Raw genomic sequence first — 26,150 nt, 5'->3', positions numbered from 1 at the left:
GTTTTTGCTCTATTCCTTGTCACTGCTGGTGAATGTGTTAGTGCTTTAGGAGTTACGGGCTCTTTTACTCTCACAAATTTGGCAGTACCTGCATCATATCTCCATTTTTGCCATCCAAGTCAGTCAGAATATTTGATTCGGGTTCAGGGAGGTGCCTAGCAAACCTTCTTTTTTTTTTTTTTTCAAATTCTTTATTTAGGACAATATAAGTAACATCAACAAGGTGTATAAAAATTAAGGCATTACAGTGTTGTAGCATGTATCTGAGTCAGCGCAGGGGTATAAGCAACACCGTTATCTCGACTGGTATAGAACCCAGTGGGAAACGGGGGAAGGAAAAGAGTGGGGGGAGACTGGATGGATCCCGTGCAGTGTGTTAGCTTCCCAGTCCTGAGAAATTAGGTGGTACCATGGAGTGCCCTTCCTTCATCTGAAAAAGCAAACATATTCCAGCAGCCCCAAGTCGCTGTATAGAACTCCCTCCTACCCTGCGAGGTCCGCACCAGGTCCTCAAAATCATTAATGAGCTTAACTCTGGACAGCCAAAGCTGTATCGACGGAGGGGTTGTGGACTTCCAGCACAAGCCTATGCACGCTTTGGCTGTGTTTAGTAGGTGACGTATGACCTGTTCACAGTGCCCAAAAACCCTGAGTCTTCACCGCTGTTTTGGCCTTGGTGTTAGTTTTGCTCCGCAAAAAGGGATTGCGGTCCTTGGGTATCTGGACGGTCTCCTATTGAGAGCAAGTTCTCATCTGGCCTTGTTGGGCGACCTTTTACTCGTGGTTCAGACCCTTTGGGTGGACCATTAACCTTCAGACGTCTGCACTGACCCCGTCGGTGCGCTTGTATTTCCTGGGTGTGAATTTAGACTCCTCTCTGGCCAGGGTTTTTCTCCCCGGAGCAAACCCTTCAGACTTTGCAGGGCGAGCTCAGTTTTCTGATGGACACTGGTCTCTCCTCCCTGCAGACTTGTATGAGGTTTCTGGGGCTGATATGTCGCCCTTCGGGGCGTTAAGGTTTGCTCAATTTCTCACACAACCTCTACAAACAGGGACTCACGGAGGAATCCTCTTTACTGATGGGTACGCTCCGACAATGCCACGGCTGTGGCTTACGTCATTCCTCAAGGGGACACTAAGAGTGTCCGGGCGGTCGGGGAGGTGGCTGAGATTCTGACTTGGGCTGTGAAACATGTTCCTGCTCTCCCCACAGTTCACTTTCCCGGTGTGGAGTAGTGGCAGGCGGAATGCCTGAGACGTCAGGTTCCAGATCAGGGGGCATGGTCTCTGCATCTGGTGGTTTTTTTTCCCCTCGTGTGTGCCCGATGGGAAACTCGGGAGGTGGATCTGTCTGCGCAAACGGTACAAAGGTTTGTGGCTTGGGCTCGGGATCCTCTGGCGGACGCCACAGACGCATTGGTGGTGCCCTGGAGCCAATATTGGCTGATTTATGCCTTTTCTACGATACTGCTATTGCCGTGGTTCCTCCACAGGTTGGCGGTGGAAAAGGTGCAGGTGATTCTGGTAGTCCCAGACAGGCCTCGCCGGTCCTGGTTCATGGACCTGGTAAGACGGTCGTCAAATCTCCTTGGCGGTTGCCTCAAAGCAAGGTCTCCTGGGCCGATCTTCCATCCTTCCTGCTCTACAGTCGCTGGTTTTTATCCGCATGGCTGTCGCAGGCCAGGAGTTGGAGGTCAGGGGTCTCTCTGGTTCTGTGGTTCCAACCCTGTTGGGGGCTGGAACAGCAACTTCCAGAAATTCTATCGGTGTTTGCGACTAATTCCTTGATCCGCACCTTTTATTAAGTGTGTCCTCTGATTCCTCCAAGAAGATCCCCTTTGACTCCGTGGGATCTGTATTTGGTTCTGTCTGTTATTCGACAGCCTCCTTTTGGCCATTTTCGAGAAGGTGGTGTCTGCTTCCGCCTCCCCGGAGATGTTGTTTTATCTTCTCTCTGTCCTAAGACGGTGCATTCCAGGGCATTTGCCTTACTTTCTCTGGATGTGGTTCGGGCAAACAGGGTTTACCTATAGGCCTCGGAGCCTTTTAGGACATCTGATTCTTTGTTTTGTCCTTACCTGCATCTATATCCAACTGGATCAGGCAGACAGCTGTTCAAGCCTATATTTTGTTGGGTCGGGTTCCTCTTTTCCCTGTGAAGGTGCATTGTACTAGTGCGCGGAGTGCCTCTTGGGGTCTTCGCCATTGGGCATCTGTTACTCCAGTGTGTAAGGCGGCGACTTGGTCGTCTGGACACACTTTTACAACATTCTACAACGTTGGTTTAATAGCATCCTCGGATGCCTCCTTTGGCTGCAAGGTTTTGCAGGCTGCTGTTTTGAAAAACTTTTTTTTGTTCCTTTTTCCGGGGGTGAATTTTTCTTTTGGGAGTAAGCTCCTGTGAGATTTTTGTCTCCCAGTGGGCTACGTTGGCTTTGGAAATACGTTAACTGTTTTTGATTGCGTTCTTCCCACCCCTCATGTCTATACTGCTTTGAGACGTCCCAATAGTGAAGAAGCATTAAGAGCTGTGTCTGTCAAAGGACGTAGGAGAAAATTTGATTTTACTTACCGTAAAATCCTTTTCTCTGAGTCCTTTGACAGACGCAGCTCCCGCCCCTCTATTTTGTGGTTGGTTGTGTCTTCTTTCACTGCTTGCTACGAAACTGATTTGAGAGCACAGTGTGTCTGGGGTTATGCCGCGAGGGACATCCCCTATAGGCGTGTCAAGTGAAAACTTTTCACTGCCTAGTTTTCTCCTGTAGATGGCGCATAACCCAATAGTGAAGAAGCATTAAGAGCTGCATTTGTCAAAGGACTCAGAAAATGATTTTACGGTAAGTTCTTACAAAAATCCAATTTTTGTGAATCCCAATAGGGTGTGCGATCTAACCGATTCAGCAAGGGGTTCTATGATCAGATGGAAAATTGAGGAGAAGAGGGAGCAGCCCTGGTGAGTACAATTTGTAATTGGAAATGATTTGAATAATAGACCGGAGGTGAGAACTTTAGCAGATGGGGTAGATGGGGCCATAATCGCCGACAAGATATAACCAATGCAACCAAATTTTGATAGAACTGCTTTCATATAACCCCAATGGACTCTGTTGAATGCCTTCTCTGCGTCAATTGATGAAAGCAGAGAAGGCGTTCGGCTCTGCTCAGCATGATGTATGAGATCAATCAGGCGACCTGTCTGCCCTTGATGAAGCCCATTTGATCCGGGCGGACTGGAGATGGAAGAATGTCTGACAATCTATTATTATTATCATTTTGAAGGGAAATTGGTCTAAAGTTGGCCGGTGTATCAGGGGGTTTCCCCGGTTTAGGTGTAGTGGACATGTGTGCTTGGAGCATTTCATGGGGGAAGGATGATGTTTTGACAGCATTAGAGAACATTGGGAGGAGGAAGGGCGTAAGAGTATCTTTAAAGGAGCATAGATATTAATTTGTCAGGCAGTCAGGTCTGGGAGATTTGTTTAGGGAAAGATGGTCAATCATTTTTTTTTTTTTTTTATTTCCTTTTCCGTACAGGGACCTTTGAGAGTAGCTAGTTGGGCTTCAGTGTAGGCAAGTCAAAATCGGCAAGGAATTTTGATGTATGCGTCTTGAGGGTTGAGGCGTAGAGGAATCCTTGGTCAGGTTGTATAGGGAGTGATAGTAGTCAGCGAAGCCGTCCGTGATTTCCTGTGGATTCAGGAGTTTGATGTTGGTGTGTAGGTGGAACAGGGCTGTGATTTTGGTCTTGGGTCGTTTGGTTTTTAATTTATTGGCCAGATATTTACCTGCCTTGTTGTGGAGCGCATAGTAGTTCATTTTCAGCCGGGCTATACACTTGTCATATTGTGAACACAGCAAGTGGCGGAGGTCATATCTTAATCCAACAGTCTTTGTCCAGTTCTGGTCGCCAATCCTCAGAAGAGATGTGTTGGAGCTGGAGAGAGTACAGAGAAGGGCAACTAAACTAATTAGGGGATTGGAGGACCTTGATTATGAAGAGCGTCTCCAATCGCTTGATTTATTCTCCCTGGAGAAGAGACGTCTGAGGGGGGACATGATAGCAATTTTTAAATATCTCAATGGGGATCTCAGCTTAGAAAAAAAGCTGTTCAGTTGAAGGGATTGCATGAGGACTGGGGGGCACACAATGCGATTAGAGGAGAAGCGTTTTAACCTCAGGCAACGTGGGGGGTTCTTTACTGTTAGGGCTACAAGACTGTGGAATTCTCTACCACAAGAAGTGGTTTCTGCGGGTAGTGTGGTGGCTTTCAAAAGACTATTAGACGTACATCTCAAGGATCAGAACATTCAGGGGTATTTGAGATGATTACAGCCACACACACCTACACAGGTTGAACTGGATGGACTATTGTCTTTATTCAACCTCACCTACTATGTAACTATGTATGTAACTATGTAATGTTTATAAGGTGGAAGCGCGGTAGTTTGGGATGGGGTAGCTTTTTTGACCGTGTCAAGTGTATGTATTTCCGCTAAAAGTGCATCCAATATAGTTGTATAGCTTTTTTTTTTGGCTCTGGCACATAATTGAATGAGTATACCTCTAATAAACACTTTGTGGACACACCATAGGAGAGTTTCAAAGGGTCAGTTTCGGGAAGGTTATTGTGAGTGAGAAATTTTCGAAGACGGTCAGCTATAAATTGTTGGTGTTCACAAACTAGAATAAGATGGCGACCATCTGGATCAGCAGGGATGAAGTCCTTAACAGCAATAAAAACGCAACATGACTTTTTCGGGCCATTGGTCATGTAGATGTGAGGAAAGTATGGGAGGGATAGCTTAGGACATTTAGTAGCAGCAAAGTGTGATTCCTGAACAAAGAGTCGACCTTTTGTAGGGGCTATTGAGGCCCTTGGCATTCAAAGATATAATTTGTAGAGGCATGGCGTGGGAAGCTGGAATGCAGCAAATGGGAATGCATCTCGGCTGGTAGTGTCAAATGAGAATGTAGAGCAGTGCCTTTGGTGAGAGACGTTCCTGGGAAATGCACGTTACCAGCGTATGCAGTAGTGGTTTCAAAGCAGATGCAGGATACTTGGTTCTGGCAGGTAGATGAAAGTGCGGCGTCCTTAAAATCTGGAGGGACAGGTCAACAGCAGATCGGTGGGGCGATGGAGTGTATGAGCTGCGAGAGAAGGGGAGGACAAAACAGACAAAACAAACAAACAAGACAGACACCAGAAAAATAAGAAAGGCCTGAAAAAATGCAGGCTCAATGGGCGGCTGCACTAGTAGCCGCTGCGTCAGGCGGGGGATAGTGCGCTGCTCAGTGCCATACTGGGCAGAGCGCTATACAGGTAAAAGGAAGATCCAAAATTAAAAAGAAGAAAAAAACTGCAACCAATCGGGGCTGAAAAGTCCAAAAAAAGGACAAATAGAACAATGAGGGATTCACAGGCGAGCCCACGGCAAACCTCAGCATATGGATGCAGAGGTCCTGGAGCAGAGACTGTATGGGCTGAGGAGGACGATCAGGACCATTCAGTCTGTAAGCGCTCCAGAGGCGGGGTGGTGGGCGATGGATCTCAAGGCGGTAGTAGACGCCATTGCTTGAAGAGATGGATGCCTTTATCCACACTGTAGATCGGATGGGTCTTCCTCTTCCATGTGATCAGGAGCTTCGTGGGGAACCCCCACTTGTAGATTACATTATGATTGCGTAGTATTTTTGTGAGTGGAGCAAGCTTTTTCTTATTTAAAGCTGGGAATTGTCGGTGTAAAGCGAGATACCCATAAAGTCGTCAGGCACTACTGGACTTTGCTTGGCTGCCTGCATGACACACTCCTTTACGTGATAGTAGTGGATATACGCCAGGGCATCCCTGGGAGCTGTGTCAGAGAGGAATTTGGGCTTGGGAATCCTGTGTGCCCTATCTATACAGAGTTCAATGTCGCTTAGCGAAGGGATCAGGGCTTTCATCAGCCTCTGCAGATAATTAGTGAGGTCAGATTGTTGCACAGATTCAGGGATAACTCTGAACTTTGTTGCGTCGAGAGCGGTCTTCTAAATCCGCTAATTTGTTCTGCATATGTTGTATCTTGCTATCCTGATCCGTGTAGGCATCTACCAGGTCATTATGAGCTGTATACAGGTCTGCCATCTTAACTTCTATGTGCTGGATTTTGGCATCATGGGTCTGAACTATCATGCGGGGGTGCAAACATAGCTGAGAAATCAGCATGTAGGGCGCTGCGCAGAGGGAGCAGCATATTCTTCATAGTTGCCTCCGATATAGCCTGGTCAGTGGCTGGAAAGAGCTCTATTGTGGTGTTGGAGGGGTTAAGAGGCCTAGAGGCCTGATCTGCCATGTGCTGTGTGGAGGGGGAGCCCCTGTCATGTTCCCTGCGCTGCCTGGACTTGGCCGGGCTGCGAGTTGTGGGTGAGGAGGGAGGGAAGCATTCCTCCAGATCTGCAATGGTCCCCTGGCTGCCTCTGTCTGTCTCACATTCTCCCCCCCCCCGGATGGTATTGGCTGCTCTCTGCGCTGAGGCCGGCGCCATCTTGCCTACCTCGGTGCGGGCCAATCGGGAAGAAATCCATGAGGCCCTGCGGCTGTTTCAGGTGCTTGCAGCGTTTGGACATGGTATCTGCCGATGCTGGGTGTGAAGCGGAGGAGATCGAGGCTCCAAACGTCCCTGTACGTTGTAGCTGTGAGCCAGGAAGTGCTGAGGCTGCCGTAGCTCTGCAATCACACGGCCACCATCTCCGCTGGCTGGACACGCCCCCCTCTTTTTTAATTAATTTAATTTGTGGACCATTTTATATTTATTGCATCACTTCATCACAGTGCGCCATTGGCGTTTTTATACAATATTTGGATTTTTTTTGTGGATCATTTTTCATCTATTGTATAACTTCATCATTTTGCACCAGTGGTGTTGTACACTGCATTTTGATTATCTTTGTTTCATATGTAATTTTATGTTGATTTGTATAAGATTTTGTGCTATACTTTTAGGTAGAGATTTGTCTTTTCCTTTTTCTCTCTTTGTGCGCACTAGTTATATGTTCACAAGGGCCTTATATCCCAGTGTTACATTCTGTTATTGAGTAACTATTGGGATGGCTATCCCTCCCAAGGCCCGTGGGAAATGGGAGGGGGGACCTTGGTCAGTTCTCAGACCAGTGGAAAGATGTACTGCAGGCATTGGTTACTAGCTCCCTAATTTATTTACAAAAACTATCCCAGCTTTATATACAGTGCTCAGCATAAGAGTACACCCCTTTTTTAAAAGTAAAATTTTAATCAATATCTCAATGAACACAAGAACAATTTCCAAATTGTTCATCAGAATCGTCGCTGTCGTCACTTTCCGTACCTGATGAAGAATTTTCCCACAAATCGCTATCGCTCAGTTCTTCAAGTAACTCTGTTTCACTGTCGCTGTTTTCCAGTTTGTCTCAAAGTGCTTTTGCACAAAAATAAAGATTTTTGGACGCCATGGTCTCTCTCTATTTTCCAGGCACAAAGCACTGGAAAAGCCTCCAGGTGAAATCCTGTGGCGAAATGGCTGGCTTGATACAGTGTAATCCGGTAGGATCACAACTTTGTATCATGTCATTTGGTTTATTTACATTTTTGGAATTGCCACCAGTTCCACCTCCCTGCGTTGCAACGCTCGCAGTGAAGGGAACCGGAAGACAGGTGCCGACATCAGCCGAGCACACAGCGGGAGGATTGCTGGAGGACTGCGGGGGATCACAGGGGAAGGTGAGTTTTAAAATCTAAAACAGATTTCCATGCAAAACAATGTACCGCTTTTAGCACAGAAATCCTGACATAATCAGACCGCCAGGGAGGTTAATGAAATGCAACTCCTCGACACCAGCAGTTTTTTTTAATAATGCAGCCCCACAGAAAGACACTGCCACCAACATGTTTCACTGTATGCACCATGCATTTTTTTTATTATACTCTTCACCTTTGTGACGCCATGCAGTTTAGAAGATATCCGTTTGAAAATCATTGATCTTGGTCTCATCACTCAGAGTACAGAGTCCCAGTAGTCTTCTTTTTCAGCATGGGCCCTGGCAAATGCCAAGTAGACTTTTTTGTACATGGGCTTTAGGAGAGGCTTCCTTCCTGGATGACACCAATGCATGCCATTCCTCTGCTGTATATGCAGTTTTGTGTCACTGGAAACAATCACCCCAGTTTGGCTTTCTACCTCTTTAGCTAACTGCAGTGAACTTGCATGGCGATTTTTCTTCAACCCTTCTCATCAGAAGGTTGAGGTGTTCACATCCGTGGACGGCCTAGACGTCTCTGTGAGATGGTTACAGCTCCATCTTTGCTAAATTTTTGTATCACTTTTGCTACAGTATTTTGACTGACAAGTAAAGTTATGCTGATCTTGTAGCCTTCACCTTTCTTATGTCAAGAAATTATTTCTCTATCGCTCATTGACAGACGTAGTCCTCGGTGATTCAACACCCTCGGGTTATGCTGCTCTCCACAGGAGTAGGACTAGACAGGAAAGAAAATGCTCTGGCCACACCCTAGGGGCAGTCCCCAAGGGTATATCCTCTCTCTCTCTGCTACAGCAAATCAGTTTTTTTCTGTCTAGTCAGGAGTAAGGACCTAGATACCTTGCTGGGATCTTCGGTCCTGGCAGGATTTTTTTCTTAAAAAGATTTTTAGACCGCTTTTTTTCTCCAGTGTTCCTGTGAGATTTTCAAGCAAGAAAGCTGAACTGGGCGACGGGCGGGATGTTGAGATCCAGTGGTCACCCCAGTTCAGCCTACGAGCGCGTGCAGGCCATAGCTCTGCGCTGGGTCGGCCGCAACATAGTCCCACTGGACGGGGACTGACCCTGCGAGTTAAACGTCTCGCTTAAACGCCAAAGACCATGAGTCACGGCGTCCGTATTGGTCGACAGCCCTCCAACTTCGGTGGAGAGGGGTACTGTCAGGAGTTGGTGCCCGCCTGGTTCCGGTACAGTGAGTAGTATGTTCCCCCATTTCCCCTGACGGGTCCTGTGGTGAACGCGGGCCCCTCTCTGTAATAGTAAGGATGGGTTCCCCTCTATCCTATAACATGGCACAGATCCCCCTATATTGAGTGTGATTTTTGTGTACAAAAAGCCAGAAGGCTTGGTTTAGGAGCTGACAATCTAATTACAAGTATGTTTAAATGATTGTAATCTGTGGCAGTACTGGAATCTTACTGTGATAATAGAAAGTATCCTACCTGTCAGTAGCCACAGGACATGTATGCGGCCTTCCAGGTCATTCCTCCAGCTAAAGCATGCCTCCCGACGGCCACGCGGTCTGCCAGGGTTCGGTACCGCCGGTCAAGCTGATCTCCATGAGAGAAAGATTTTGCGATGCCGAGATACTCTGCAGTCACGCCGCTATTCGGTAACAGACCACCGTAGATCGCACGAGGCCGCCATTTTGGCGTAGCCTTGTGTCTTCAGCATGGGGGCGGCCATGTTTGAGGTGACCCAAACACCTCGTGGAGCTAGGGGAGGCGCCGGAAGGCGTGCAGAGGGGCGGAGCCGCCTCCTTTCTTCCCGGGCAGCCAGCCAAGAGACTTCCTGTTTGTTTGAGACAGTGCTGAGACTAGTTGCAGTGAACTCTGAGCATCAAGTGGTGAGCCTGGCGGTCTATCTCTTTCTCTCTCTCGCTCGATAGGGATCCCTAGCAGGTAACACTGAGGGGCTTTGTGGCAATGGGGGTCTGAAAAAAAAAAAAGTTTTATTTATTTTTGGATTGAATTTTCCGGGTATTTACTGGAATTATCATGGACCCTGCCACACAAGTACCCCCACCTGTTTCCCTCGAGGGGGCCACGGGATCCGCCGATGCACAGAGTATGGATGCATTTACAGCAGTTTTGGAGTCTATGGTGGCTCGGGTGGAGGCGGCCTGCCAGGAACGGGGGTCAAGAAAGCGACCCCCGCCTACCCCTATATCATCTGACAGATGGTCATTGCAGCTGCAGGTCCCTCTGCAAGGGCTGTTGTCTCAGGTAAAGTTCCTTCAGACAGTGAGGAGGACATTCATACTTCCGCCATAATTCGGGAAGAAGCATTGGTGGACGCACTAGTTGTGGCGGTTCGGGAAACCTTAAGACTTGAGGTTTCACCGGCAGAGGCAACTGAAACAGAGATTCCCTTTGGTACTAACAAACCCACCAAAACGGTGAAGGTTTTTCCTGTACCCAAGTGTTTTGGTAATAAAATTAAAGAAGAATGGGAGCATTCTAAGCGTACATTTACTATTTCCAAACGTATTGCTAGACGCTATCCGTTTGAGGAATCCCTCATTAAGAAATGGACGGTACCACCAGTGGTGGACCCACCTATTTCCAGACTGAATAAAGCCACGGTTATTCCAGTAGAGGACACTTCGTCCTTTAAGGATCCGGTGGATCGGAAGGTGGAAGCGGAGTCCCGCACTATTTTTTCCCTGATAGGGTCAGCATTTAGACCAGTAATTGTCATTGGTCTAGTTTCCCAGACACTTACGGAATGGGCGAGATTGGTGCGCCAGGACCTGAAGGGGAAAGATATCCCCCAGGGAACATCTGAATTGATGGAACAGATTATACAAGGGCTACAGTTTGTCTGTGATGCAGCCTTGGATGCTACCCCCCTATTAGGGCATGCATCTATGTCAGCGGTAATACTCAGACGTGTGCTGTGGTTAAAATGCTGGTCAGCGGACCTAGGTTCCAAAAAGACCTTGACGAATCTCCCCTTTCAGGGGAATCGCCTATTTGGGGCCACCCTAGATGAGATCATTAAGGACGCCACTGGGGGCAAGAGCACTTTCTTGCCACAGGCTGCTAAAGCTAAGGGACCTCGTAACAAGCGAGGACCTTTCTTTACCGCCCATAAAGGGTTCGTACGCCCGGCTGGAACAAGCGGAAAGGCAAGGCTCCTCCAGGAGGGTTCAAGAAGGGCTGGTCGGACAAACAAAAGACCGACTCAGCCAAACCCTAAGCAAAGGATTACACAGCCTGAAGGTGCGCCCCCACCCGGTTTGAGGGTGGGGGGACGTCTTCACCGGTATTCAGGGCATTAGATTGAGCATCGATCACTGCTACCGGTGCGATTCTTCCCTTCCAACATTTAAGTACTACAGGGAGCGGCAGTTACCGTTCCCTGAACAGATCTTTTCCTTTACCTTTTCCAAAGAATAGTCTCAGTTCCCCACAAGAATCGGATCCGGTTGAACAGACAGACCAAGAAGCCTTTAGCCAGGTGACTTCGGTCCCAGAGGTTCAACTAGGAGAGATCACCGTTCCAGAGAACGAGCAGACTTTGTCGGATGGTCGGGTCCAGATAGCTTTAGGGCCGCCTGGTTCAGATCCAGTCAGCGCCAGTGGTCCTAGAAATTCTAAGCTGGCCTTGTCAAGCCGGTCTGGCCGGCTTGGACATACTAGTCGCGGACGTTCCTTGGGAACTTCGTCTCAGGGAGTGTCTGCGGTCTCAAGGACCAATCTTCCATCATGCTTTACAGTCGCTGGTTTTAATGGCCTGGCCATTGAGACCCAGGTACTGAAGGACAGAGGGTTGTCAACTTCAGTTATTCCTACCCTTATTAAAGCAAGGAAAGCGACTTCCAACAAGGTCTATTATCGCACATGGAAGACTTATTTCGCGTGGTGCGAATCTTTAGGGATTCCTCCACGTACCTATTCGGTGACCCGAATATTGGCCTTTCTGCAGAAAGGGGTTGAGCAGAAACTAGCCTTGAGCACCATCAAAGGTCAAGTTTCAGCATTAGCAATCTTCTTTCAGAAACCTTTAGCTACCAAGTCCTTGGTGCGGAATTTCATCCAGGGGGTGCGGCACCTGGCTCCACCAGTCCGCGCGCCCTTACCGCCCTGGGATCTTAATTTGGTTTTGTCGGTTCTACAGAAACCTCCCTTTGAAAACATCAGGGAGATTCCCTTGCTTATTTTATCCCAGAAGGTGGCCTCCTTGGTGGCTATCACTTCTGCACGCAGGGTGTCAGAACTGGCTGCATTATCATGCCAGTCCCCATACTTAGTGATTCATAGGGATAAGGTAGTGCTTCATCCTAAGCCATCCTTTCTTCCAAAGGTGGTTTCAGATTTTCATCTGAATGAAGATATCGTACTACCTTCCTTGTGTCCTCAGCCCAAGCATCATCGGGAACATGCGTTGCATTCCTTGGATGTGGTTCGGGCAATCAGGGTTTACCTGAAGGCTACGGAATCGTTCCGTAAGACGGATTCACTTTTTGTGATCCCGGATGGCCCCAGAAAGGGGTTGCCTGCATCTGCCACGACTATCTCCAAATGGATTAGACAGACGGTGGTACAGGCTTATGCTATTAAGGGTCTGAGTCCTCCGTTCCCTGTTAGGGCGCACTCCACTCGAGCGCTCAGTACTTCCTGGGCCTTCCGCCATCAGGCGTCAGTGGTCCAGGTATGTAAGGCGGCCACCTGGTCGTCGGTACATACGTTTACAAAATTTTATAAGATTGATGTGATGGCATCGGCGGATGCCTCATTTGGCCGCAAGGTTTTGCAGGTCGCAATTTGAGGAGACTGGTGGTCTACCTCGAGGGTTTTTTTCTGTTGAAAAATTTTCTGTTGAGTCTCATCACTGAGGATGAGCATTGTAAACTTCTAGTTGGCACCGGTTGGGCCTTCTAGAGTGGATTTGATTTCACATTTTCCCACCCCTCATTTGTGGTACTGCTTTGGGACGTCCCGAGGGTGTTGAATCACAGAGGACTACGTCTGTCAATAAGCGATAGAGAAAAATGGATTTTTGTAAAATCTTACCGTAAAATCCTTTTCTCTTAGCTCATTGACAGACGTAGTACCCGCCCCTCTGTTTTTGAGTTGGGTTGGGTTAAATTCTCTAGACACTGCTTTGTGACATAACTGATTTGCTGTAGCAGAGAGAGAGAGGATATACCCTTGGGGACTGCCCCCAGGGTGTGGCCAGAGCATTTTCTTTCCTGTCTAGTCCTACTCCTGTGGAGAGCAGCATAACCCGAGGGTGTTGAATCACCGAGGACTACGTCTGTCAATGAGCTAAGAGAAAAGAATTTTACGGTAAGATTTTACAAAAATCCATTTTTTCTTTCTCGGGCCTTGTGACATTTCTCTTCTATGTGGTGCCATTGCTGACAGCATTAAATGGGAAGGGGTTGTCTTTAACCTCTTAAGCCCCGGAAAATTTGGCTGCTCAAAGACCAGGGCCTATTTTGCGATTTGGCATTGTGTGACTTTAACGGAAAATTGCGCGGTCGTGCGACTCTGTACTAAAACATAATTGATGTCCTTTTTTTCCCCCGCTATAAAACAAAAGAGAGAAAATTTTTGAAAAAATAACTATTTTTCAAATTTTTTTAATATGAAATTCTCAGAAAAAAAAATGTAAAAATCAATTTTTTTTTTTTAACACTTTAGGCCAATTTGTTTTCTACTATATATGTTTGGTAAAAATAAATCGCAATAAGCATACTTTAATTGGTTTGCACAAAAGTTATTGTGTTTACTAACTACGGGAAATATTTATGTCATTTTTATTGGGTTTTTTTTTATTATTATTTTACTAGTAATGACGGCGATCTGCGTTTTTTTTTTTTTTTTTGCGGCGGACAGATCGGACCCCTGACTGACATTTTTGACACTTTTGGGAGTACCAGTGACATTACTACAGTAATCAGTGCTATAAATATGCACTGTTTCTGTAAAAATGACACTGGCAGGGAAGGGATTAACTTTATTGGTGAATAAGGGGTTAAGTGTGTCCCTAGCGGCGTGATTCTAACTGGGGGGGGGGGGCGCGTGGCTTGTGATGTAACCACAGAGCCATACGATCCTACATAGCAGGATCATATAGTCTCTGCACTCAGATCAGGGAGAATGACTGACGTCTGCCTTTCTCCCTCTCCTGCGGGAGATCGTGAGTGACCGGCGGACATCGGAGCTGCCGGTCACTCGCGTGGGGATGCCTGTCAACGAGCGGCTGAGCGCTACAGGCGGCTAAGCTAGTGACGTACCCCTACGTCACTTTGCTCAGCAGCGGCTGTCTGCCGCAGTATATCTGCGGTGGGGGGTCGTTATGTGGTGAAGGCCCGGTTTCCACTAGTGCGACTTGCGGTGCGACTTGACACATGTCATTGTTTTCAATGGGGCCCGTTTCCACTGCCGCGGCTTCAGTTGCGGCGACTTCAAAAGTAGATCGTGCACTACTTTCGAGCGCGACTTCCCTCTATATATGAGGGACAAGTCTCACTGAAGCCGCAGTTTACTTTCGCTACGAAGTCGTGCTAGAAGTAGCACAACTTCGTAGCCGCACTAGTGGAAATCGAGCCTAAGTAACACTGCTGGACACCTGTTTAATGAATAGACTCACCTGTGATTGAGTTATTGTTAGGATTTAATTGTATAAAATTTAGCTTTGCTCTTAAGACTTTCATTGGGGTGTGTTAATTTTTGCAACATGGTTTTGAATGAATTTGTTAGGAAAGATACTTTTTTTTTTTTTTCTGTGTGCAAATTACCAAATCTTGGTTGCAATCAATGACCCGCATTTTTGGGAGTATTTTGTAGTATTGTGTCCCATAGAAAATGTTGATAAAGATGAATGTCTTGCCAAGATTGTTGTACGTCCTCCAAACAGTGCCCATTACACTGCCAATCTGGTTCTTTCGTAAATACAAACAATTGATTTCTGCTTTCCTTTTGAATGACAAACCTCACCGCATCCACTACGACCACCTTTCTTTGCCCAAAAGTAAGGGGGGTATTGGCCTCCCGGACATCAGAAATTACCATGCGGCGCGCCATCTCACGCGGGTGGTCGATTGGAATGTTCATGAATCCCACAAAGATTGTGTGTCCCTTGAGCGGGGATTTACGACGCTTGATCTACGCACGGTGCCTTGGCTAAAAGCCGCTCATATACCTCTTGCTCTCCAGAATCCCCCCCTGATTGGCTCGACTGTTCGCTCTTTCCACCAGTGTTAATTTTGGCAGCAAATTTCAATTTAGTTTTAGTCTTAGGACTAAAATGGCATTTTAGTTTTAGTCCCATTTTAGTCTTCTGCAAGTGTTTTAGTTTTAGTCGTATTTAGTCGACTAAAAAATGTCCTATATTTTAGTCGACTAAAACTCCAGTACATTTTAGTCGACTAAAACTCATTTTAGTCATCTATAATCGAATGGGTGTAGTTCAATTGTAATTTGTAATGCATTATTTAAGCATTTCTCTACCATTTCCAAACTCATTATATACTACTGCTGGTCCTGGAGCGAAAGATCGAATATGTTATTATTTATGATATTAAGCTTTGAGCATGCACCAGTGTTCATTTTGGCAGCAAATTTCAATTTAGTTTTAGTTATAGTCTTTTGACTAAAATGCCATTTTAGTTTTAGTCGTATTTTAGTCATCTGAATTGTTTTAGTTTTAGTCGTATTTTAGTCGACTAAAATTGTGTTAATTTAGTTGACGAAAACATTTTAGTCTGTTTTAGTCGACGAAATTAACACTGCTTTCCACTCTACGTGTAAGACTAAGGCTATATCAGCATTACCGGGGCCGATGACCCCATTGAGACTTAACCCTGACTTCCCTCCGGGCATGCACCGCCACTATTTGGTACAGAACTGGCCTCGACATGGGTTACGTATTCACCACCTTTGTGATGGTGATGAGCTTCTTTCCGCCTCCTCCATTGCGACGAAGGTCAAGAGGCCACCCATACCGCCTTGGTCGTTTTTCCTCCTTAGCCAATTCATCAACACACTCTCGCATACGCATCCTTGTAAAACTTCCCCCACCACTTTTGACGAGCTCTGTCAGCAGGAAGGCCCACTCCGTAAATTGGTTTCTATTACACACGCTCTCTTATTTGACAGCTCAGATCAGTGTAAGAGTAAGCGCTGCGTTGCATGGGAGAATAAACTTTCCTGTTCTTTCACCACTGAGGAATGGAAACAAATTTTCCTTAAAAATCACAAGGCCTCTCTGAATGTGACCACGCAGGAAAGTGGATACAAGCTTGTTGCTAGGTGGTATCACACCCCAGCACTCCTGCACAAAATCTCCCCTTCTTTGCCCCCTACTTGCTGGAGGTGCCTTGCAGATCGTGGAACCCTGCTACACATTTTTTGGTCCTGCCCGCGATTGACCACTTTCTGGAAGGAAGTACACAGGATCATCGAACAGGTGACTACTTATGCTTTGGAGTTCTCGCCCGCCCAGTTCCTCCTGCACCTTTCCCCCACCTCTCATGCATCGTACACAATATCCCTTGCGATACACATGATAAATGCGGCCAGGCAATGCATTCCTGTGTTGTGGGCTTCCACGCAACCACCTACGATCAAACAATGGTTGTGCCGTATTGTTAGGATTGCCGAAATGGAAGAGCTCATCCATGTAGCACGAGATACACCTACAAAGTTCCACAAAAAATGGGCGTGCTGGACCCATTATACGACTACCACAGAATTATCCTCTTTGTGTAGCTCCTGAATTTGGAATATACCACCCTATGGATCCTTCGATTCTGCCTTTATCTTTGTCACCCATGTGCTCTCCCGTACATACACCCCCGGATTTTCGGACTTGTGACCTTTTAGTTTCAGCATGAATACTGTAATACAGTATTACCCCCTACACCCTGTATCCCCCCCCCTTTTTTTTTTCTATTCCCTCTTGCTTTTCTCTACTCTGCCCCGCTGCTTCTACGCTTTTGCTCTCTGCTATTCCCCCCCCCCCCTCTCTTTCTCTCCTTTCCCCTGGCCTACTCAGGTGCTATTTGGTGGTTTGGCCGGTCCAGATGGCTCACACCTCTCCTGTACATCCCCCCGAGGCCCACCATTGGGTCTCCCCCCCCCCCCCCTACGCCGACAACTATCCCTCCCCATTCCTGGGCTTCCTTTGCCCGGTGGACGGGCGTACCCATCACCACCACCTTGCTCCATTTGGGAACGTGTTCCCACCTTAGGGATCCCCGTAATGATGCAAGCCTTACACACTCCCTCTACCCCTGGGATTATACCTCATCTCAACTCCTCAGACCACAGGTTCTGCCTTTCCCAAAGGTTCCTTTTTGTATCCATTGTACCCACTTGAACAATACAATTCGCATTGGCCTTTCTGAATAGTTGCTTACTATGTTTTCCCACTACTCGGAGACTGATTGCTTTTGGTCCTGTGTAGGCTGGGATAGTTGTCATGTGTTATGTTGATTTAATTGCATTGTTTATCCATTTATGCCTGTATTTCCACCTGCATTTCATGTTTTTTTGTTACTGCTACTTTTAATACCAATAAAACGTTTAAAAAAAAAATATATATAAATCTTAGTAAAAGAAAATTGACCACAAACAAAGGTTACCATTAAAAAGATTTTAATCGTAAAGGGTAACTCCACTTTTGTGGGGAAAAAAAATCAGCAAATAAAGAAAAAACAATATAGCGTATACAATTGCGACACAAATCCTATTGTAATTGAATGTTATTAAAAATTACCTTTCCTTTTTTTAAAAAAAAGAAAATGTTAATAAGGAAAGTAAAGGTTTTCTGACACATCTGTTGGGGTGTACTAATTTTATGCTGAGCACTGTAGTATTGAGATTGCATTACACTCATGTTAGGCTTCACAGGATTGGTGTATTTGCATACTCTCTCTGCTACAGGTGCAAATGTGACGAGGGTCATATTATTAATCTCCTCTGTAGGTGTACCAAACCGCACTGCTATTGGACAGCTGTCCCACTTGAACCTAAATGTTGTTAGGCATCTTAAGTGATTATTTTCACATGGGTGGAATTTATTCATGCCGTTTTCCAGGCCCAGAAGACCAGCCCCCCTGAAGTCACCTGAGCCCCCCCTCACACCAGTTATGGGTGATGCATATGGGAAATACTTTTATTTGAAAGGTATGTCTACCAACATAGGTTAAGCCTGGGAAAATTTGAAAGATTATGGGTACCAAGGTTGGACACCCCTGGCTTCAGTCCACACAAACTTGTACAGATGTGGTTACTGCAGTGCCCTGGTCGCCCAACATGACCCATACATGGTCTTGAACATACCAAGTTGTCAGATATTTTGGTTTGACTCAAGGGATTTGCCCAGTATACACTAAACTGAGGGAATAAATGTGCTAATGTTCTCATTGATGTTATAATACTAGACATTTCTCTTTTTTTTTGCTTGGTGAAATGCTGTTGTGGAAAGTGTTCTCTTTATATTTCGAATGCTGCTCAACTGTATTTGTCTCTGTTATCTTTAATAAAGATCCTGTTTGATATAAAAAAAAATAATAATATAGCCAGATTTAGTTAAAATGATTGAATAGGTTATATGCTCATTTGGAGGAGAAAGAGGGTGAACAAATTACCTTCATTTAGATTAAGCACTTTTGATGTACTCCTGTATTCAAAGAAGGCAGATTGAAGCAGATTGAACAGTAAAGTAACTACAATAAAAATGTATTTACATACCGCATATTAACCTTAACTTAATTTTCACTTTTAGTTCTGCCTCTTGGTCTGTGGATTCCTAACCTTCCTGGCTGTCCTGGGTGGATACATTCCTGGTATTGTACTCTCCTATCTGCTGTGTGAGTCCACCTTTTTATAGTTTTCAAATTATGTAAAGTCCTTTTGCTTAATTGTGCCTCGTTAGGGGTAATTTCAGCTGCTTTTTGTAGTGGTCAGGGTCCCTGTTGGTGAGATCTTAGCATTTGGGTTACATGTTCGCTAACTATGGATATTGTAAGTAGGTGTCACTATGCCTACTAGTTGTTTTGTTTATTTTACTTTGTGGAGAAAGGACATTTAAAATGTTACTTAACCCAGAACCTGCATCCACTATATCTGGTCTCCTACAGAATACAGAACATGGAAATGCAAATAGTTTAGTAAATATAAATGGATAAAAATGCATTTTCTCATCAGCAGAATATAGCAGCCTTGTTACTTGTAGCAGTTCCTAGTAAAGCTTGTAGGAGGAGTTTTCATTCTCCCCCGATCCTCTGTCTGAACATGTCTGGACAGTGCTGATTAGCCCTGTGCTGATCACTTGCACTCTCAAGAAGAAAGAAAGAAAAAAAATGTTTTGTTTTTTTTCTGCCGAGTCGGGCGTAAGGACCTAGTTCCTTGCTGGGATCTCTGGTCGTGGTAATTTTTCTTTTTTTTTTTTTTCTTTTTAAATTGAATTTTTTCCTTTTATTTTGTTCCTGATGAAAATCTACAATAAATTGCCGGACTGGGCAACGTACTGGACAATCTAGATCCAGAGGGCCCCCCCAGTCTGGCCAGTAAGCACGTGCAGACCACTCTAGGTCGGTCACGACCACTCGACAGGGGCTGGCCTGCTAGTTAAACGCATCGCGAGTGCGCATATGACCTGGCTCCGGCCTGAGTCGCATCATTCCTCCTGGCCAACAGCACTCCCATTACAATGGAGCGGTTGTCTGTCCAGAGCGGTGCCCACCCTGTTCCTGGTGTGTTAAGTAGCTGTTCCCCCTCTACCGTTGGAGGGTTTTGGGGTGGAGGTTGGACCCCGGGCTCCCCTCCTTCCCAGACAGTGCCCCCTTCTCTGTGGTCTTTTGCAGGCCTTGGTCACCCCCCTTCATCTGCCCCCACCCCATGGGGTGGACATACCATTTTAGGTTGGTCTTGGGTGTTGAGCTGGCGATGGGGGTGGGTGGGGAGGGTGCCGCTGGTGACTGGTTGATTGAACTTTGGTAGTGGGCTGGGCCTGGTGGGGGTGCTTGCCTGGGCTCCCCTTGATTGGGATCTTTTTCGAGCTCCTGGGGTCCCCTTGGCTGCCATCTTTTTGTAGCTTTTTATGCTGCATATCGGCAGCCATGTTTATGTAGCCTCGGTGGCCATTTTCTTGTGATTTCCCATTGAAAATAGTGACGGCCATGTTCTTAAAGCCAGATGGATGGTGGTCGGCGGAGGGAGCCCCCTCATCAGTCCCTAGTGCAGTTTGGTATGCAGTTAGTTTGGTGCTGTAAGTGCCTGATAGGTGGTGGTGAGTTTTTTGTGGGGTTCTCCCTCCCTCTGCTGTAGCAGCGTTAGTGCTCTCTGCTGGGCTTTGTTGTGTCCCTTGCAGTGTGATACTTTTTTTTGTGTGGGTTCCCATCCCCATTAATAGTCCCTGGAGCATTTTTCACCACCTAATCCCCTCTGAGGCTGCTGGGTCCTCCGTGTTCCCCGCCTTCACCTGCTTCCCCTGACTCATCAGTTACCCTTCTGGGTCTGCATCCATGCACCCTGCGTGCTCAGATAGTGAGGATAATTCCTCTGCTCCTCTAGCCACGCATGAAAAGGCGCTAGTGGATGTGCTGATTGCATTAGTGCGGAAAACCTTAAAGATGGAGGCTGCGACTAATGCAGCGTCGGAGGCCCGGGTCACTTTTGGCACCCACAGGTCCTCCAAGGCGGCGAAGGTGTTCCCCCCCCCCCCCCTTTCCCGCTTTCTTTGACAATATTGTCACAAAACATTCGGGGTGCCCAAAACACACTTTTACAATCCCTAAGCGTTTTGCAATGCGGTACCCTTATGAAATGGACGGTTCCTCCTGTAGTGGACTCCCCGGTTTCGAGGTTGGATAAAGCCACTGTAATTCCGGTTGAAGAGTCCCTGGTCTTTACAGATCCGGCTGATATGGCGGTTCAAGGCCTCCGCGACCTCCTATGTTCACTGTGGCTGGTTCGGCATGCTAGGCCTGTATTTACTATTGCCCTGGTGTTGCAAGCTGTGACTGAATGGGCAAAACTACTACGCCGGGACCTGGAAGGGGAACAGCTTCCCCTGCTTTTGCGGAGGTGGTAGATCAGTTGGTCCAAGGGCTACAGTTTGTCTGTGACGCCTCTTTGCATGTGGCTTCCTTGATTTCTATATTGTCTGTCTCAGCAGTGGTCCTGCGGCGTATTATATGGCTGAAATGCTGGTCTGCGGACCAGGCTTCTAAGAAGGCCTTATCCGATCTTCCATTTGTGGGGGATCGCCGGTTTGTAGCTTCCTTTTGATGACATCATTAAAGGCCTCACAGGGGGAAAGATTACTTTTCTTCCACAGGCTTCCAAGGGTAAGGAGCCCCGATGCCGACGGGGGCCTTTCTTTTCGGCTCAAAAGTGGCCTTTTCGTCCCTCAGGGTCTCAAGACAAGGGTTCTAAGAGGACCTGGTCTGGCAAGTCTCGAGCGGGTTCTGCCAGGCCTGCGGACAAGGTTTCCTCTGCATGAAGGGATGCCCCTCCAGTTTCGATCTTATCCTCTGGAAAGATTCTTTCCTTCCAATCTGTGCTTGTCCCCAGATCGTTTAGGGGATCTCTTTGGGGCAGTGCAAGACTTGTTACTTCAAGGGGTGATTGTTCCTGTTCCGACATCGGAATGTTTTCAAGGTTTTTACTCAAACCTGTTTACAGCTCCCAGGAAGGAAGGCAAGGTACGTCCAATTCTGGACCTCAAGGCGCTAAATTGCTTTATGCAGGTGCGGAAGTTCTGAATGGAGTCCAGTGGCACGGTAGTGGCATCCCTACACCAGGGGGATTTCCTCGCTTCTATCAACATCAAGAATGCCTATGGCACATTGGGGTGTGTGTCGTTCAGGCCTTAGGGTGGTTGAACTTGACATGGCCACCAAATTGGGGTCCCCTCACATGTACTCCTATAATAAAGAAATTACTGTATGGGTCAATAATCTACTTGCGCCTAGGAAAAAGGAAATTATGGGTGAGGAAAGCAGCAGTTATTCAAGTCAGCTATGTATTATAGTTGACTAGGCAGTGGATAGATAAGGTATACTGCGCTAACCGAAAAGAACTATAAGACTCATGTTTGTGCTATAATGGTTTTAAGTACTGTGATCATTCTCATACCTTAAAAATTGTGCATAATGCATTCCATGTTATGCAAATATATTAAATGTGCAGTTATATTAAAGTGCTCTAGTGTTTGAGTGCTGCGATTGCTCACATACATCAAACCTTGGTAAAATACATAGGTAATACAATAAATCAATGTGCAGTTTTACAAGAACAAATACCAATAAAAATATATATAAATCAAAACGTGCTGTGTAGCCTGTGCAAAATTGAATAGTAAAATGCTGCGATATAAATATACAATAATACAATGTAAATATACAAATATATAAGGTGCAAAAGAAAGTTCGTAGTAGTGCTGAAAAAAGTGCAGATAGTGCTACAGTCTTATAAGTGCTAATGATGTAGGTAGGTGATGTCTGCGCCCCTCCACTCCACCGCAAAGTGATAATTGGTAAGGTAGCTCACTTACCAGATGGCGTGGATTCCTTTGGCGTACGCCAATAGGAATCAAACTGCGCTTGTACCCCGCTCCAGATGGTGGGTATGTGGGATCCTTGGAAAACTGATGGAGGCTCAGGATGAAAGATAAAAAAAGAAGCTCCTCATCGTATAGCAGGTTTAACAACCTTTATTTTAAAACACTTCACACAATCATCCAGTAAAAATATTTTCCATAAAAATTTCCATAAAACACTGCAGTGATAAAAGACTGTTCACTCCAAAAACCATGCAAAAAAGTGTCACGGCAAACTAAAACTCCAAACCTTCAGGTAGTATGCTATCTTGGCTCTAGCCGCTTTGGAGTGTATGTTTAGCCTGTATAGCCTCGCGGCTATAGAAGTTCAGGACGCTGCTGTGTAGGCTATCGCGAGGTGCGCCGTTCCCGGAAGCGACTCCTCCGCGTGCGTTCCAGCAGACTACTCAGAACGAGGCAACGTGCGTACCAACTTGACGCGTTTCGTCAGAGATGTGACGTCTTCGGAAGTGGAACGCACGTTGCGTGTCAAGAGATATTTATACAGAAGACCGGAGCCATATCCGTCTATTTCCCCGCCTATATTTGGCCGTAACCTTATTCAAGCCGGAAGTATTTCACGGTATCTATAATTCCGGAATGGCCTCCATTATAGGCTCATTGATTTATTGTATTACCTATGTATTTTACCAAGGTTTGATGTATGTGAGCAATCACAGCACTCATAAACACTAGAGCACTTTAATATAACTGCACATTTAATATATTTGCATAACATGGAATGCATTATGCACAATTTTTTGGTTTAAGGTATGTGAGTGATCACAGTACTTTAAACCATTATAGCACAAACAAGAGTCTTATAGTTATTTTCGGTTAGCGCAGTATACCTTATCTATCCAATAAAGAAATTGGACCCACTTATGCACATCTGGGTTTCCAGTTATCCACATACCATTAAAATAGGCCCACATAGTTAGGTTGGGAGTGTAATGATATCCTGCACTGGATATACTAAAAGCTGTAGCAAGCAACCATTTTGTTCAGCAGCAACCATTTTGTTCAGTTTGACAGGCCAAACCCCCTCCCCACACCATGTAATGTTTTGCTTGTACACTTCAAAAGAGCCTTATCTTAAATGAATCCTGGCAGTTCTTCTGTCCAGGCCTGTCCTAAAACTTGGAACAAATTCATTAGGGAGAACCACAACTAATCGGAGTCGTAAATAGCAATCAGCAGCAGCTCTGTTCATTAACCACTTTAAGACCGGAGGATTTTCCTGCTTAACGTCCAGGCCACTTTTTTCAACTTGGCACTGCGCGACTTTAACTGACAATTGCACGGTCATGCATCGCCGTACCCAAATGAAATTTACGTCCTTTTTTCCTACAAACGAGCTTTCTTTTGGTGGTATTTGATCACCTCTGCGCTTTTCATTTTTTGCGATATTAATAAAAAAAAAAGCAAAAATTTTGAGAAAAAATCTACATTTTCTACTTTGACAGTCCAATCATATATTGGAGCGCAGAGACTACGGGTTCTGTGAGCCGTGACTGCGCTGCCGTGCCCGCGCTTTACCCTGCTTTCTCGCCGGAGCACGCACCCTGCTCTCCTCGCGCGCGTGGATAACTCAACTGCAGCAAGAGGTTTGAAGTGAAGCGCGCGCCCGGCACGAGGGAGATGTCAAACGCCGGGAGCGGAGAGTGCTGGGAGATGTAGTCTGGGCGAGGAGAAGGAGGGGGCCTTACCTGCGATACAAGGGGGGGTCGGAGAGCGCTGAGCGGTTTGAGGATTGGCGCTCCTGGTGGACACAAGTGGTACTACACAGCACTGGTAGAGCCTACTGATGCCGATCACATTACTGTACACTTATACTGTATAATTCTACTGCTACTAATATTAATCATCATCATTAGCAATAAAATCATAATAATCAACAACATCATCTATACATATAAAGTACAAGTGCCTCTGCGTCCAGTTCCTGTGTCCGTGGGATTGCGCTACTGCGCATGTGACCCACGGATAGCCGTTGGGACTTGGAGCACAGAGACTTCGGGCGGCCGGGCAAAACTGATGAAGCGGCGGGTGTGCGCGGGCACGCGGTTGGTGCGTGCTCGCGTGGACTTACTGCTAAGCGGCAGCTGGCATTACAAGTGGCGGCGGGCGAGCGATGTCACGCGAGAGCCGCTTGGTCAGCTCTGCGCGTGTCCCCGATGTTGCTAGGGCAACAGTGACGCTATGCGCAGAGCTGGCTACGTCATGCGGCTCTCGCGTTGTTAGAAAAAAAGAACGAGATAAGCGAGACCCACTCAGTCAGCTCTGTGCATGTCCCCAACTGCATGGTTGTCCACTTTTTCTTGTACTGGAACAAATCTGTTTTTACAAATGTTTGACCACATATGTTCTAGCGCCCGTTAATTTACGGGCTTAATGTCTAGTGTATATATGTGTGTATGTATGTGTGTGTATATATATATATATATATATATATATATATATACAAATATAATATTCAATTTCTGTCATATATTTAGGCCAAAATGTATTTAGCTACATGTCTTTGACAAAAAAAATCTCAATGAGCGGATTTTTTAACCACTTTAAGACCCGAAGATCAGATATCTCTGAGGGCAAGAGGATGACGCCGTGAGGAGGTTCACAGCAGAGGTCCGACACCCATAGGCAGGCATCCGCCCATAGCAGCGAGCAGCGGCATCCTCCCCCTTCAGACGCCGGAAGAGAGCACACGAGGCTGAAACGGATACCGAGTGTGGTAGCACTGGAGACCGGCGCGGACTCCAGAGAGGGAGAAACAGGGTAACGCCGAGACTCCCCCATACAGGGACCCGGACCCGGGGAGGTCAGAGCAACGCCGAGACTCCCGCATACTGGGACACGGACCCTGGGAGGACAGAGTGACGCTGAGACTCACGAACATAGGGGCTTGGCCCGGTCCCAAGAAGTATACCCACCAAATAGGACGGAACTTCCTGCACCCATACCAGCGTGGAGGCAACGGAAACAGCCAGCTGACACTGCGGGAGTACAGGGATCGCATCTGAGCGTGGAGAAAGTGCAACGGCCCTGGTGAGTGCAGAGACTGTCTGACCTGCTGTTACACTCGGGGGGGGGGGGGGGGCTGAGTACTACGTTACCCAGGGGGGACAGAGAGTGTGGGACAGAAATATGGACACGCCTAACTAGATGTTGGTGGGCTAGAGGTGAAGAAGATACAACGCCAATAAGCTGCCAAGTTCCCATCCCCCCTACCCCCCATGCAGAAAAATGAACCCCAGAACATAAGAAGATCAGGAAGGAGGGCGGACACCTCCGCGTATTTTCTTAGGGGTGCACAAAGCGGGAGAGTGGAGGAACAGTCTAGAATGGCACCAATAAGGCCAGGGGCATCTGGAAACACAGGAGTAAAGGAGGACAGTAAAACAGTAATAATAGCAAAGAGACACAAGTCCAGCAAATGGAGGATATATCGGAGCAGACTGTTACTCCAAGTGATGAGCAGTTAACCTCACAAGACTCCCCCCAGCAAAGTATGCCCGCACAGACTCTGGAATGGAAGGAGCTACTAGCCATTATGCCCACAAAACAAGATTTGACAGTTATTGCAGCCTCCATAGTAAGCTCACTTACCAATGAAATTAACTCCTTGAAGGGCCAAATGCAGAAAATGGACAGTAGAATGGAGGGGGTGGAAAAAGAGCAGACCCAGATCGCAGAGAAAGTTGAAAGTATAGGGGCGCACCAGAAATTACTATCCAAACAGTTAATCATGATCCAGCTGCAGCAAGATGACGGAGAGAATAGGAATCGGCGCAACAATATACGTCTTAGGG

At 46.6% G+C, this 26,150-nt stretch overlaps 1 protein-coding gene across 1 annotated transcript in view; it reads left to right on the top strand.

Moving 5' to 3' along the window:
- RETREG3 (reticulophagy regulator family member 3) overlaps nt 1-26,150 on the top strand; it is a 497,032-nt gene that overhangs the window by 260,916 nt on the left and 209,966 nt on the right. The window contains exon 5 of the mRNA XM_082272543.1: nt 18,517-18,601. Coding sequence (XP_082128669.1) covers nt 18,517-18,601 — 85 coding nt within the window. The remainder of the gene's footprint in view (nt 1-18,516; nt 18,602-26,150) is intronic.

The sequence above is a fragment of the Pelophylax lessonae genome (genome assembly GCF_965119305.1).
Source record: "Pelophylax lessonae genome assembly, chromosome: 11".
NCBI classification, from domain to species: domain Eukaryota; kingdom Metazoa; phylum Chordata; class Amphibia; order Anura; family Ranidae; genus Pelophylax; species Pelophylax lessonae.
This window is presented reverse-complemented; position numbering and strand designations above follow the sequence as displayed.